This window comes from Athene cunicularia (genome assembly GCF_003259725.1).
Source record: "Athene cunicularia isolate RWA chromosome 4 unlocalized genomic scaffold, athCun1 chr4_part1, whole genome shotgun sequence".
In the NCBI taxonomy this organism is placed as follows: domain Eukaryota; kingdom Metazoa; phylum Chordata; class Aves; order Strigiformes; family Strigidae; genus Athene; species Athene cunicularia.
In genome coordinates this window covers 39,522,960-39,537,480 of record NW_020799098.1, presented here as the reverse complement: position 1 = coordinate 39,537,480, position 14,521 = coordinate 39,522,960, and the positions used below count along the sequence as shown (strand labels likewise).

Genomic DNA, 14,521 nt, shown 5'->3' with positions numbered 1-14,521 from the left:
GAGAATAACAACGTAATGTCTTTTCCCTGGTGAACATTGTATGTGATAGAGCACAGTGGAGAGCATATTGCAAATCAAGCAGGAAAAATTCTGTTGGAGACTGCCTGTAGAAGAGTGCCAGTAACATTTTTTTTATCCTAAGAGGTTGGATTTGCAGAGCAGTTTAATAGGACAGAATAGTGAAAATCCATGTTTACACTAGAAAAAGCTAAGAGCTTATCGTACTTGCTGACAGCTAAGATCTGATATGAATAGAAAACATGGGAAATAATACTGTGAGAACTCTTGCCCTCTAAAGTCTCTTCTGTTGCCTCCAGCAGTGCTTTATTAGAAGACCATTGTCAAAAAGTACACATAAAGAAAAGAGTACCAATAAACAAGTTGATATATTAGCATTTCAGACCTAACTTTTCTGCTTTCAGAACGTCTTAAAACATAAAGGACTCTCTTTCTTCTTCTAATGAGGCTTCATTTTTTAATGACATGTTGACAAGTGACTTTTCATATAAAGTGTTCTATAAGCTTAGTAATTAACGGTGTAAATTTCAGATTAGACAGATTACTCTTCTGAAATTGTATTTTGCTCTTTCTTTCCCTTCTATAAATGTTTCAGAACTACATGTACTGTACCTCTAATAGATTACATAGATGGGAATGATTATTCCATTGAGCCACAACAAGGTGGGGATGAAGATGGTTTTGCCAGAGGGGCCTGGGACTGGAGTTTGCTATGGAAACGAATTCCGTTAAGCCACAAGGAAAAGTCCAAACGAAAACATAAAACTGAGCCTTATCGGTAAAGAGAGCTGTTTACTGTGAATCATAATGAATAATTGTCTAAACCCTTTCGTTTTTCCCTCCCCCCCCTCTTTTCCCATGACCTACGGTTGGTGCACGTGTGCCATGCGGGTCCTTGCACATAACTGCATCTTCCCTGCCACCATCCGCCACCCTGCAGAACCACATGCACTGTGCCGCTTATAGATGTCATAGATGGCAACACTTATAAGATTGTGCCGCAAGGGGGTGGTGACGAAGATGGGTTTGCTAGAGGAGCGTGGGATTGGAGTATGCTATGGAAGAGGGTTCCCTTGACCAAGCGAGAGAAGGAAAGCAGAAAGACAAAAACTGAACCGTATCGGTAATCACTAAATCACTTACCCGTTTCTTTTTTTTTCTGAAGTCAGTATTGATCCACTAAAACTTGCATGTACCTCTAGCCTGAAAATCTTCATATTTCTAACCACACCAGCTGCTTTGTTTAATCAGACCTGTTTGCTACAACTGACTGTTTGTTCAAAATACCTTTGCTACCTTGTCTTGCCACTCCATTCCTGCTCTTCTGTGGTTAATAGGTTGCATATTAGAATGATGGGGTTTTGTTTGGCAAAATAAAATACTGTATGATTTTGTTTCCAGGGGAAACTTTATTTAGCTATGATAGTTTTTAAAAGTAGTGTTGGAAACCACAGTGCTTATTTAACCAATTGATTTGAAATAACAAGCATGCTGTATTTATAGTAGCCAGTAATGCATAAAATCTGTAGCCTGCTGTCATAGTTTGATGCATGCATACAGCTTGTGTATTATGCATGTGCATCAAGAAAAATCCCTTTTGCCATGTTTCTCCCACTTGCTTCGTAACAGATCACATCTGACCAAGAAGCATAGTGTTTAAGAATCCTTGGCTAGATATTTTCTAATGTCTTAGTATGTTTGGGGATTTTCATTTAATATGCATATAACATTAAAAAAACGCCACCTTATTTTCTGGGAAAGCTCCCAATAGCTTTCACAGAAGTCCCACCTTTTTCTTGTGCTTTGTAAGGGGGTATGTTTTCTTCCCAGTAGACAGAAACTGGCTAGAAACCCTAGCTTAGAAACTAGGATTTCTGGATGGATTTTCAAAACTGGGAGACTGTGGTTCTGTTGTTATTACTTTCCCCTTCACACTTAACTAACCGTGTTACTGCATTTGAAAGCAGTCCTCACATCTTCAGAATTTAATGTTCTATTGCTTGTATGATTTAAACATTGTAAGAACTGATGTTGGTAATTCCCTATCTTCACCCATGATTGTTCTCTACTAAAATGGCAACACATGCAAGGTTTTAAAGCTTTGATCTGTTTTGTATATAGTATAAATAATACCATTTTCTGACAAGGCTGTCCACATTGGAACTTTAATATTCGCTTAGGGGGATAAACTGTTTCAAACATCACTGTTGTGTTCTACGTTTACCATCCAAACAGATCTTTAAACTGTTACCAGAAACACGGAACACATGTTCTCAGAATGGTTTTAAAGATTACTTTATTTTTAATAATACCTTCAGAGTTACAATGCTTCTTTTAAAGAGAGACATTCCCTGCATCTGTTTTTGTCCAGGCTGTATGCATTTTGTTGCAGCAATACTGAGGCAAGTAAGACCAAGTAAAAGTCTTGCTGAAATCAGTCAGGATTGCTTAGTTTAAAAAGAAGACAAACAAACAAACAAACCCCTTAACAACTTAAAGCACAGAAAGAAACTTTTTGTAATGTGAGAATTGCCCTAGGACTGAATCCTTCTTTCAGTAATATTATGCTTACCTCTTCATATCCTATAAAATAAACTACTGAGCTTATACAGATTTTGCTGTGTTCTTTAACACACTTGACAGCATGTTGGAGGCCAAGACTGAAACTTCAGCATCTGAGGCCTCTACACTTGTCAAGTCTTCATGGTGCTGAGGAAGACCAAAAATGCAGAAAAGCCATGGGGCTGTGCTATGCAATGTGCTTCTCCCTTCTGTGCTCGCTGGCTTCCCACCCTTTGAACCTTGGTGTTGCAAAATCAGTGTTGGAGGAAATACAGTAGTCAGACAAGTAGAAGGGGATGTTTAGGAGTAACTAAGCACCGAGCATGTAATTTGGAGAACAACTAAACTGATAACCATTATACTTAACTCAGCTGATAGACCCAGCAGCTCTGTTCTTGTTGTTCCCCTGCCCCTGCTATGCAGAGGGGGCATGTTACCCTACAGGATACTTTTTCTTAAGCAGTTTTATTCCAGACATTTATGTAAAGAAGGGAAATACGTAATCATTGCTGTTGAAAGGAGCACCACTAAGTTAAAAATCTAATGGAATGAAGAGACAATAGTGTTAGAAATGACTAATCAATAATTTGGTCACGAAGGAATATTTCACTTGTGTTTTACTTGGCTCACCAGAGTTACCTGGACTCTTGGATCCTCTTCCTTTCAGTGCTACAGATCATCAAAGTCAGAAAGAATTCACTTTTTCCTTACCAGTTTGATTTTGTTTTTAAACTGCCAACTTCAGCTTGTAGGGACTTCAGCTTGTATCCATTAGGGTTTTTATATATTTATTGATCTGCAGGTGAAAAATGCTTGGTATGTGCCCTGGAAATGGCTTAACATTTCTTAATTTCTATTTAAGTGTGAGCAAGCTACCAAATACAATTTTGGTTAGAACCATTCTGCAAAAATGCTCTGATCCAAACCACAATGTCTTTTTGACACATTAAAACTTGCTAATTGAACTTTGGCGTACATGGAGGGATTTACAAAGCCATTAAAAAAAAAAAAAAACAAACACAACAACACACAAAATGGAAACCTTATACAACTTGATCAAGGCCCTCTTAAAAATTTCACTGAGTACAATGAAAAGTGACTCATATGGCAGTGGTAGAAAATGAGCCAGAGGGAGATGATTGAAAGGTGTCATTTAGCTGGAAAACCTGTTTCTTAATAGACAACAAGTTTCAATGTGACAGCTCCTCAGAATGTAAACAAGTCTGCTATGCAGTCTCATCTGTTATCTCAAAACCTAATTCTTACTGGCTGAACAGATAATCATGTACAAAATTTTGTATAATTAAATTCAAAACCAAAACAAACAAAAAAACCCAAACCCAACATAATAGAAACTGTGGCTTCACTAGAAATTATACAGATGTCACTTCAGAAAACTGCTGGAAGAGGATGACAAAGCTTCATGATTTTTCAGTGTATTGCCATTTATCTAATCTTTATTATATGTTAACAGTGATTTGCTTCCTTAATTAATGCTTCTTCCAAGTGTTATCATATCCTTTAGGCAGAAGGAGTTACACTGTCTTCCTTTTTCAGGTCCCCTGCAATGGCTGGTGGGTTGTTTGCCATTGAACGTGATTTCTTCTTTGAACTTGGTCTCTATGATCCAGGCCTTCAGATCTGGGGTGGTGAAAATTTTGAAATTTCTTACAAGGTAACACCAAAAATTGAATAACTCAGTTTAGTAGATCTTTTTTTTTCTGTAAATACTTCCGTTTGGAGTTCAGACAGATCTGTCTCCAATTTGCACCACCTCTGCCTCATGAAGCCCAGAAGGTTTTGTTGTGAGGAGATGTGGCAGAGATGCGTGTCCTCAGTGTTTCCGTGTGGGCTTTGGGGCAGAAGTGTTGAGAGTGGTGGCCTAGTGCTGAGACCCAAATGCTGAGTAATCTAGATTTTGTTAATGGTTTGGAATTCCACCCTCCCCTAAATACCTAACCTGAAACTAGAGTAGCAGATTTGTCCTGGTGAGTATGAAAAAGTGTTGTTTCTAATGGAAGTGATTATGGAGAATAAGTAGCACTCAGTTCATGCATAGATGTCTGTAAAGTATATAACGATGCAACAAAAAGTAATCTGCCCTGGTTTCCTTCCTCCTACTATTTTTATGGGTGAAAAATGTTCTCAATATACTTTTCAAAATTTCAAGAACTTCTTTACAAGAGAAGTCTTCATAATTGAAAAGCTAACTGCATAATTCATAATCACTGCAGAAGATTTTATTTTCACTCTTAGGCATATGCATGCTCTTCAGTTAGCAGGAAACGTAAGATGATAATCATTAGCTTCTTGTAACTTCAGTATTCATAATGACAGAAGTGGCAGACAGCGGGAATCTGTCCCAATTAACAAACAAAAGTGGAGGCATCTAATATCCTCAGCAGTGATCTGCAAAATCGTAGCTGAATTTTACTCCTGTAGCTACTCTTGTTCTTCGTGATTTTGAGGAAAGCTCTGAGTGCACTTGCTCAGCTGTAAATCCATATGCAAAAGGTAGTTACTGAGGGTGTTACATGTACCGGGTCTTTATCTTTCTAATTCTCCATCTTGCTTAGAGCTAAATCATGATTGAAATTACATACGGTAGTTTTGTAATTGAAGTGCTGATTATGTTGAGACCTCCAAATTGGCTTCATGTAGATCACAACCAATCTTCAGAAGAACTAAATAACAATTTTCAGTCTTGCATGCTGACTCCTAGATAGCAAATATAATGGCCTTGCGTATCTGAGGGATTTTTGATGAAACTTAAGAAAATCAGTATAATGCAACGAAGAAAGTAAACTGTTCTGCCCATCTTTCCTAATACTGTGAACTCATAATCTGGAATTTGGACTGATTTGGAACATCCCCAAAGTTAGCTGGATTTTGGATTTGATGCTGCATTTCAAACTTGTCAAAGCTATGAGCAACTAAATTCAGATTTAGGTATGGGGGTTTTTTCCTCATAAATGTGTGGGAGGGAGGGAATTTCAGAATGCTAATATTTTTTTCCCCCATTTTTTGTTTCCAGCTACTATAATTAAAGAAAAATCTGTGTGTACTTGGAACAATGGGTTACCAAAGACATCCTTATCTCCTACTAGACTTTATTAAGAAAAAAATAAATGTGATGGGTGTCTAACCAAAACCCATCTTAGCAATGGTATGTGCATTGCTTTAATAAAATCAAAATACTATTAATTCTGTCATAATAAAAATTTCACAGTTCCCCATTTTGTGCACTCATTCATGACTGTTGTTTTAAAATAGAAATGAAATAGATGGCAAACTTTTTTAAAAGCTTTTCTAAAAAGTAATTTAGTTGAGTAATTTCATGGCTGAGTTGAAGATGTACTAAATACGGCCTATCATTTCAGAGACCTGTTATGTTCATGCTTACATCTGAAGTGAAAATATTTAATTATATCACACAGTTGATATAGTAAGAAAAGTAGTTGGCACTTCTTCCATAATTTATTATCTGTCTGTCTTAAATTTCTGTGCATATATATTAATAATAACTTTGTTTTAACTTGTAGATCTGGCAGTGTGGGGGAAAACTGTTGTTTGTTCCCTGTTCTCGTGTTGGACACATCTATCGTCTGCAGGGTTGGCAAGGAAATCCACCCCCTGTGTATGTTGGGTCTTCTCCCACATTAAAGGTACTGTTGTGCTGCAACCTTGAAGGTATTTTTTGATTCTAGGTAACAACAGTTTAAGATAAATGTATTTAAATTATCAGTAGCAATTTAGAGAGCACTTCATCGGAAGTTATTTAGTGTCTAAAGCTAAGATGGTCATCCCCACAGGAGGGAAATCTTTGTGCCAGTGCCACTGTTATTAAGAGTAGAGATTCCTAGAACCCATCTTCTTGCTCCACCCCTCCCTATCTTTGAGGTACAAATCACATTTTCTATTGCTTACTCTCAGCACCCCAAGCCTTTGCTGCACTGTGCCGAGCTGAACTACAAACAACTCTAGTAACTACAGGACACTCCTGGAGGATGATGGTCATTCACTCTTTGGCTTGATAGGGTGTGATCCTAGGCTGAGTTAGCGAATGCTGTAATCTAGCATCTCTCAGACCTTTGTGGCTGCATTTGTTAATTAAGAAGCAGTGAATGACACCTGGGAGAATGGTGTATTCTGCACTTCATTGTAAAGGTTGCTAACTCCTCAAGCACCTTGCAGGTTCAGAAGTGTTGCTCAAGCCATAGTATTAGAAGTAGACATCACCTCAAGAAAAGAGCGATCTGGCTGTCTGTATCTGAAGAGAGAATTTGATTCAAGAAAAGTGGTTTCATATAAGTTTGCATCTACCAGAAGAGAGAACCCTCCTGTTAAGGTTTCCTGTTGCTTAGTTTAAGCTTTCTCTTGTGCAGGGTAGATTGCATTCCCAAAGACCCAGTTCTTTTTAATGTCCAATCCCAGAACCATCTTCTTAGATGTTACCTTTGACAGTGCCGATTGGTAGATTTAGAGTATGGCTTGAGCCAAGCTAGCAGTTGGTTCTGTTGAAAAGGGGATGTCCCAGCCTAGCTTAATAGTAGAAAACTAAGAAACCTCTATTAGTAATGTGAGTTGATTAACATTTTGATCAAACAAGCACTAGGTACAAGGGAGAGTAGGGGGAGATGGACATACCTGGGAGTAGAGACAGAGCAATGGGAGACAGGATAGCAAATGATAGCTCCATTGCTCAGTGCAGGCAAGATGTTTGTTTGCCTTGTCTGAAATTATAAAAAACATTTCACTCTTCTGAAAAGCTGATTAAAAATATATTTACTATATATCTAAACACCTTACCTGAGTCTGCTTGTCTGCTTACTGAATAGAAAAAAACACAGCTGAGTGTTCTTAAATACTAAGTTGCTTCTCTGTACAAGGCAGGATGCAGGAATAGCTTTCTCCTTCTTCAGGCATCCCCTTATCCCCATAGTAAATGTGATTTTTTTACAGCTTTGTTCAATTTATGTTGGATGTGGATTAAAGTAAAACTCACAACAATTTGTGCCTTTAGTCAGATCTATTAAGACTGTTTTAACACCAGGTCATTACTGCTAGAAGAATTGTTCAAAGCGAGGTGTGCATCTCTAGAACATGTACAGGTAATACAGACATAAGAGCCATCAAATAGACAGAGAAGGTGTGAGGGAGAGGCTTGTTCACCAGGCAAGCTATTAATTTTTTCCCTTTCTCCAATCAGCAATAAACTGCTTTACTTAAGAAGATAAAATCCCCTCGGTGTGTCATAACTGACCTGTTTGAGACTTAATTTTTCACCCTTAGTGGACTAACGCCTATCATTCTCTGTATTAAAACTGTAGAAGGTGAATAGAAACTCTAAATTGCAGTTCCGATACACAGCAAGAAATTGCAACATTTTATTGCGCCCATAACTGAAGAGTCTTTGTTTTCAAATAAACATTCTTTAAACAGAAAAAGAGTTTGTGCTCTCATTAAGCAATCCATGTTATTTTGCTGGCTTCAGTCCTGAACTGTCATTTGAAAATAATATGCATGTGTGATTATACAAAACACAGCAGATTATACAAATGCTGAAGGTGACAAACTATTAGTTTATAATATATAATAATTTCATGCTGTCACTTTTGAAGAGGAGAAATCCTTAAATTTCTGGAATTAACATGCAGTTGCATCTGACCTGTTGTGTGTGGTTTGAGGTCACAGCAATGTTGTTGTTGTTCACAGAACTATGTCAGAGTTGTAGAAGTGTGGTGGGATGAATACAAAGATTACTTTTATGCCAGTCGGCCAGAGACAAAAGCACTACCCTATGGAGATATATCTGAGCTGAAAAAATTCCGTGAAGATCACAACTGCAAAAGTTTTAAATGGTTTATGGAAGAAATAGCATATGATATAACTTCCTATTATCCCTTACCACCTAAAAATGTGGACTGGGGAGAGGTAAGTACAGCACATAACCTGTGTTTATTTTAGGAGCTTTTTTTCCAATTGGGAATTCAAAAGGAAGCAGTTGTTACTTGACGTAAGTCTAAGAGCAGGCTCTTTGGTTACTGCTACAGGGAAGTATGTAATACTAACCAGACAGATACGGACATATAACCCTAGGGGGGAAAAAAAAAAGTATATATTGTGAGAGGTGCAATTTTTTTTAATTAGCTCCATAGGTCCTTGAAGGATGATTTTATCTTTAGCCCTGTCTTCAGTTATGTCTAAAGCTCTTTTTTCCATAATTGGAAATTAAAGGTTTTTTAAAAGAAAAATTGCGAATCTGCCTGTGTAGGAGTGTTGGCAAAGATTAATAGGTGAAAATCTTTTTCTGTGAAGGCCTAGATCATGTTAGATCAAACAGATCAAATCCAGGTGGAGTACATTCTGCCTCCATTTACTAGCCTGGGATGTATTCATACACTTATAGCCTCAGCAAATACCTCATATGCATGTAATAATTTGCTATGATTCCTTAACAGTCATTTCCAGCATTAGCATATATGAGTATGACTTTGCTAAATTAAGAATGTGGTTACAAATTTGGCATTTTCACATGGTTGACAGAGGGAGACAGCATGTTGCCGGGTGAGTGCAGGACACCTCACTGAACCCTGCCTGTTTTGTTCTGGCATTTAGCCCACACCTTGAGGAGCTCTTACTGCAAGTCTCTTCCCTGCTTTCATGGGTTTGGGGGTTTTCTGCCCTTTTCAGTTCATTCCAGCCTTGCCCTGTCTCTCCAGTTAATTTTACTTCTGCAGATTGTGGAGGCAAAATCGGAAGATCATCTTCCTAGCAGAGGACTCTTGTGTCCCAGCAAACTTAACAACCTTCTTTTCCAACATATAATGGACCTGGTTTTGTAGCTTCAAAAGAGCATTAGGAAGTACAGATCTGTACTGTTTCCTGTGGCCAAGAAAGTGTCATCTGTAGTTTCTCTGAGGAATTAGTGATATAGAGCATGTGCACAGTGTAAGGGGTACAAATAATTGTATATCTGAGGAATCAGGTGGACAATGCCACCTTCTTACCTGAAGGTTAGCACAAAGTATCAGTTACTACAGTAGTGTTAGACCTCCTTTGAATCCATGTAAAGGGTTATGAAGGCATGTTATATATTACTGTTCACTGAGGTGAAAGTATCTGAAGAGAATAAAACAATAATGTCCACCTTGTGGGAAATCATCCCTGATAAAAGCAAGCAGCTCTAGTGAAGCAACAGGCAAGTTGGCAGTTCAGAGACTTCTCTGAAGTTTTCTTCGACACTTCTTCACTGGCTGCTAGTTATCCCACATCTGAGAAATTTCTGCCCCCCCCCCCCATTTGTAACACCACACTAATTGCATTTTCAAACTGTCAAGAATGAAAGTGTGGGGTTCATCTTCCCTAATACTCTCTCTGAAAGTCAGGTCTAAGCTTAGTCCTTCAGACTTTCTACTATCACGAAGAAGAAAGAGGCTTTGGCAAAGAAAATAGGTCTGGAAAGAATGTTATTTGTGTCATAAGGGCTTTGTGAAGCTGTTGGCCCTTCTTGAGAAGGGAATGGGATAACCTGCAGTTGAGGCATGCTTTCCAACAGGACTTTTCTTCTTTATCCTTATGCTTGTGCCTGCCCCTTATCAATTTTATCTCATTTTGTCTGTGTAATTGCTGCTGTAGAAGGTAGATCTGAGCAGCTAGGTCAGTGGGCTGTGCCTGGCTGCAGTTAATAACTGCCGTGCATTACTTCTCTGATTCCCATTTCTCTCATCCACAAGATGAAAGCAGCTTAGCTGAGCTCCTGCTTTATTTATGAAGACCTGAGAGACGGAACATACTTGGATAGGAGGTTGAATAAGTTAAAATACTAGGAAGTTCTACATTTCGGAGTCACTAATTTGGAACTTAGCTTTGCAACTCCAGCTTTATCACTGTACTCTTAACTCACATAAGAGCCTACAAGTTAGCATGGGCAGCTTGAAACTCCCATCTCCCAGAAAAGTTAACATCAGTATTTAAGTTTCATATACACGTTTGTCTCCTATCTCTCTGTCAGATATCTGTTTCTGGTTTGAAAGATAAGTGGGTATTTCTCCTTCATGCTCATTTTTACTTTGAGAATAATTTAGAGTACAAAACCTCTTTTCCAGATTAGAGGCTTTGAAACTGCTTACTGCATTGATAGTATGGGGCACACCAATGGTGGCTTCGTTGAGCTTGGGCCGTGCCACCGAATGGGAGGAAATCAGGTAAGAAGCTTGGAGGCAAGTCTGAAAGAGAATCACTTGTGGATGATAACGGGCCAGTTTTCTGTTAAGCCTGTACATAAAGCCACTTAGGTGCCAGCTACAAAGATGGGAGTTTTTCATATGCATACTGACATTGCTAAAATAGGGAAATCTGAAAATATTACAAATGATACAAAATTGAAGGCAAACTTGTAATCTCTTCTCTAGTGAAGCAGGAAGCAAGAACTGCATTTTGAAGCAACTATATCACTGCATTAGAATAGCTGCAGCTCTTAGCATTGCTGCTGATTGATCATTTATCTTCATTTAATAATTAATGCTTCAGGAAACAAACCCAGTACTTACTTTGGCTCAATTATGTCACAAAGTAGGTTTGCTCTAATGAAAGTATAAAACAATTGTGGAGTAACTCATCTTCCACCACAGGAGACAAGAAACTGAATATGAATTTATCTCTACTTCATTTACAAATTAACTGGCAGAACGTAATTACTAATAGATGGTTGCAATCCAAGCTGCTATCATGTTTGACCTGTATTGTCACAAACCTGCCCACACTACCACATGAACACACTGTTCTGTATTTACATCTCCTTTTTCAGTTGGAAAACTTTTCAGAATTTAAAGTCCTTACTTATGCTGACGCAGACTTGAAATATGCAAGTTTTGTCACATCAGTCCTGAAATCACATGCAGAATGATGCTTTTAAAAAACATAGTTGGGTTAGCTCTTAGTAGCCCCTGGAAATGTCTCTTTTATTTTGATACTTAATGAAAAAGTTCCTTACTACTTCTGGATATCTTACCCCCAAAACCCCTGTAACAATATTTCATAAGTAGTGGCTAGGGTAATCTCTTTGTATTAATTTGACTTTCTCAGTGGATAAAATGCCCAAGTTTTACTGTCTTCACATAAAGTGACTGTCCAGGACCAAGGACTTGCTACCAGACCTTTAGAAAGATAGTGGATTGTGTGGCCATCAAATCATACAAAGGCTTTTAATCAAACACTTTCAGAAGTCTCCCAAATGGGAATCCCATCATTTTTGTCTTACTGGGTAAGTTTCTTAGCCTTCTGAATTATACAGGAAAGTTATCCATGAAATTGACTGTTGTGATAGTGAAAGTGTGTTACATCACGTAAAATAAAGAACCCTCCTGAAATACAGGTGAAATAACACCAGAGAATGTCTTGAATGATACAATTTCATTGGTATTTTCACTGTTTCTAAAATACTCATTATTTTGAGTCAACTGTTAAAAAGGTGGCTTTTTTTTTTCTCTTAGCTTTTCCGAATCAATGAAGCTAATCAACTCATGCAGTACGATCAGTGCTTAACTAAAGGACCAGATGGATCCAAAATTATGATTACACACTGTAATCAGAATGAATACAAGGATTGGCAATACTTCAAGGTATGCAACACACACACACACACACACACACACATATATATATATATGAAAAGAAATTATCATTTTCATCCTGGTTTTTTGCACCCGTTTTTTAAATTATTTTATGCATATCTGAAAATAAAGATCTACGACAAGGTTAACTGAACCAAATAGAGTAAATTGTTAATTGCACATTCTTGGAAATCTGTGTTTGCCAGGAAAACTTCCTCCAGGGGAAGATGCTTTTCCTAGCGGTTCTAGTTGCTGTCTTCTGTAGCAGAATCTTTACGGAAAATGTCACGAGGCTACATGTGGTGCCACAGGTATGCTAGGAGTTAGGACTTGGCTTGGAGGAAGCAAAGAGGTTGTCCACTACCAGTGACAGAGCTTCTAAAAGCTTTAAGCACCATCACCCTCTCTGCTTGTATGCTTTCTATCAAGAGAGTTAATTTATGTAATGTATGCTGTGAGAAAATTACTTAAGTGCTGGGTTGCATTTAGCAGCTAGGGTCAATATTAGATCTGATTTTGGGAGGTCTAAATTGAAGCGTTCTGTAGCCTACATAGGAATACATAAACATAGTGTTACCATTCACCATTTTGTGTTGTCTTTGCCTTCTTCAGTATTTCTTTTTCCTGTTCATCAGCCATTCTCTAGTACCATGCTCTGTTGTGAATTCTGGGTGTGGTGCCATCATAATGCTATTGCAAAATCTGTGAATTTTTATTAAAGACTTGGAATGTTGGCTGATATATATGTGAGGGCTGCTACAGTCTCTTTAGCCACTACATATGCAAGTCCTTTATTAATACTAGTTTTGAAAGTGTTACTTGAAAAAATGTCTAAGATTATATTTCTGTTTGTCTCTTACAAAATTAGACTGAATAGTCTAAGAGTGACCTTATCCTTGGATATAGCCACACATAACTTGGTTCAGTGTCTAAGAAACTATTCAGTGTCAATTTTTCTTCAGTCTATCTAGCATATTGCATATTTATTAATTCATTAGCTGGTTGTCTGAAAGATGTAGGCATTGTTGAGTGCAGCAAAATCTGTTAGTTATCCTTTAAGCCACTCCACTTTTTCTGATACTTGCACAGAGCTAGGAAATACCAAGCACCATAATGCCATTTCCACCCAGCCTTCTTGTGCCATATAAACAGACAAAATTCTTTAAACCTGAAATTTAAAATCAATAAGCAGTGTTTTGGTGCTTGATGACTTTTGCTTTAATACTGGAACTAGCACTTGTTAACTCTCCAGCCATTCTGGTGTGTCCCAGCATGTTACTTGGCTCTTCTCTAAGCATTTCTTTTATGGAAGAAGATCCATTTCCTCCACAGTGGTACCAAGTTGTGTAATTGTTTGCTTATTACCGCAAGTTATAAGGAAGCACAGTAGGCACAGTCTGGGCTGTAGAACAAAACACTGACTGGCTTCCAGGAAAAAAAAAAGGAGCGGGGGGAGCAGTGAGAGCAAAAGGACCACCGTGGGTGTGTAACCAAACAAATACTAGAAATTTGGCACTGCCGTGAAGTACAGAGGTACGACCGTTTCTTCTTACGAGGAGGGTGTAAGGAATGAAATGCTTATGAACTGCTGAAAAATGTTGTGGCCTCGTGTACATGAAAGCTGCCAGGAGATTTTATCTGGTTGGTTGTTTCTGGAATGAACATTTTTGTGCCAGTTTGGTGAGCGTAACATCTGTGCTGCTTGAGCACTGAGCAGTAGCAGGGCTTTGGTGCCCATTAAGCAAACATCCAGAGCAGGGCTGGCTGTGTCCTGCCTACTGCTTTTGTTCAGATATCTGTTTACCTCCCCAGGTAGAGGACCCCCATGTCTGGTCACACGGCAGGAGCAGGTGTCAACTTGAACCAATCTTTGAACAGACACAGGCGTGTGGGAGTGATGGGGTGATGGAGAGGGTCCCCACACCTGGGGGATTTGGGCGCATGGAGCAGGGCTACAGAGCCCCAGCCCAGCCACTGTGTGGCAGGTTCACTTCTGCTCCATTGCTCTCCATGCAACCGGTCAGTGAGTCAGGGCTGCATCTGGCACCCGGGGTCAGCAACCAGGAGAGAAACCAGAGGCTATTTCGCGAATGCATGAGATTCGAGCATTGCAGCACAGGAGGTCTGGAAGGAGCCAAACATGCAAGTCTCAGCCTGTATGTGCTCAACACAATAGTCTGCAGTTACTTAGGCAGCCTCCTGTTGCTCCAGAGGCCACACTTGCTCTCATACCCTCTTCTTTTCCTTCTGCTAGTCAAATAGGCAGCAAAGTTGCGGTTTTTTTGCTAGTGTGGTTAACGTTGGTGTTGGGCTGCCCAGTGAGTTAG

General features: G+C 38.8%; 1 protein-coding gene across 2 annotated transcripts in view; it reads left to right on the top strand.

Annotated features, from left to right (window-relative positions):
* The window catches only part of GALNT7 (polypeptide N-acetylgalactosaminyltransferase 7), a 40,475-nt gene that overhangs the window by 23,889 nt on the left and 2,065 nt on the right, over window positions 1-14,521 (top strand). The window contains exons 5-10 of one of the 2 annotated variants that reach the window (XM_026846804.1): window positions 959-1,141; window positions 4,138-4,255; window positions 6,123-6,245; window positions 8,296-8,514; window positions 10,689-10,787; window positions 12,075-12,203. In XM_026846804.1, coding sequence (XP_026702605.1) covers window positions 959-1,141; window positions 4,138-4,255; window positions 6,123-6,245; window positions 8,296-8,514; window positions 10,689-10,787; window positions 12,075-12,203 — 871 coding nt within the window. Of the gene's footprint in view, window positions 1-613; window positions 797-958; window positions 1,142-4,137; window positions 4,256-6,122; window positions 6,246-8,295; window positions 8,515-10,688; window positions 10,788-12,074; window positions 12,204-14,521 lie in introns of both variants that reach the window. The other variant, XM_026846803.1, reaches the window with a different exon arrangement.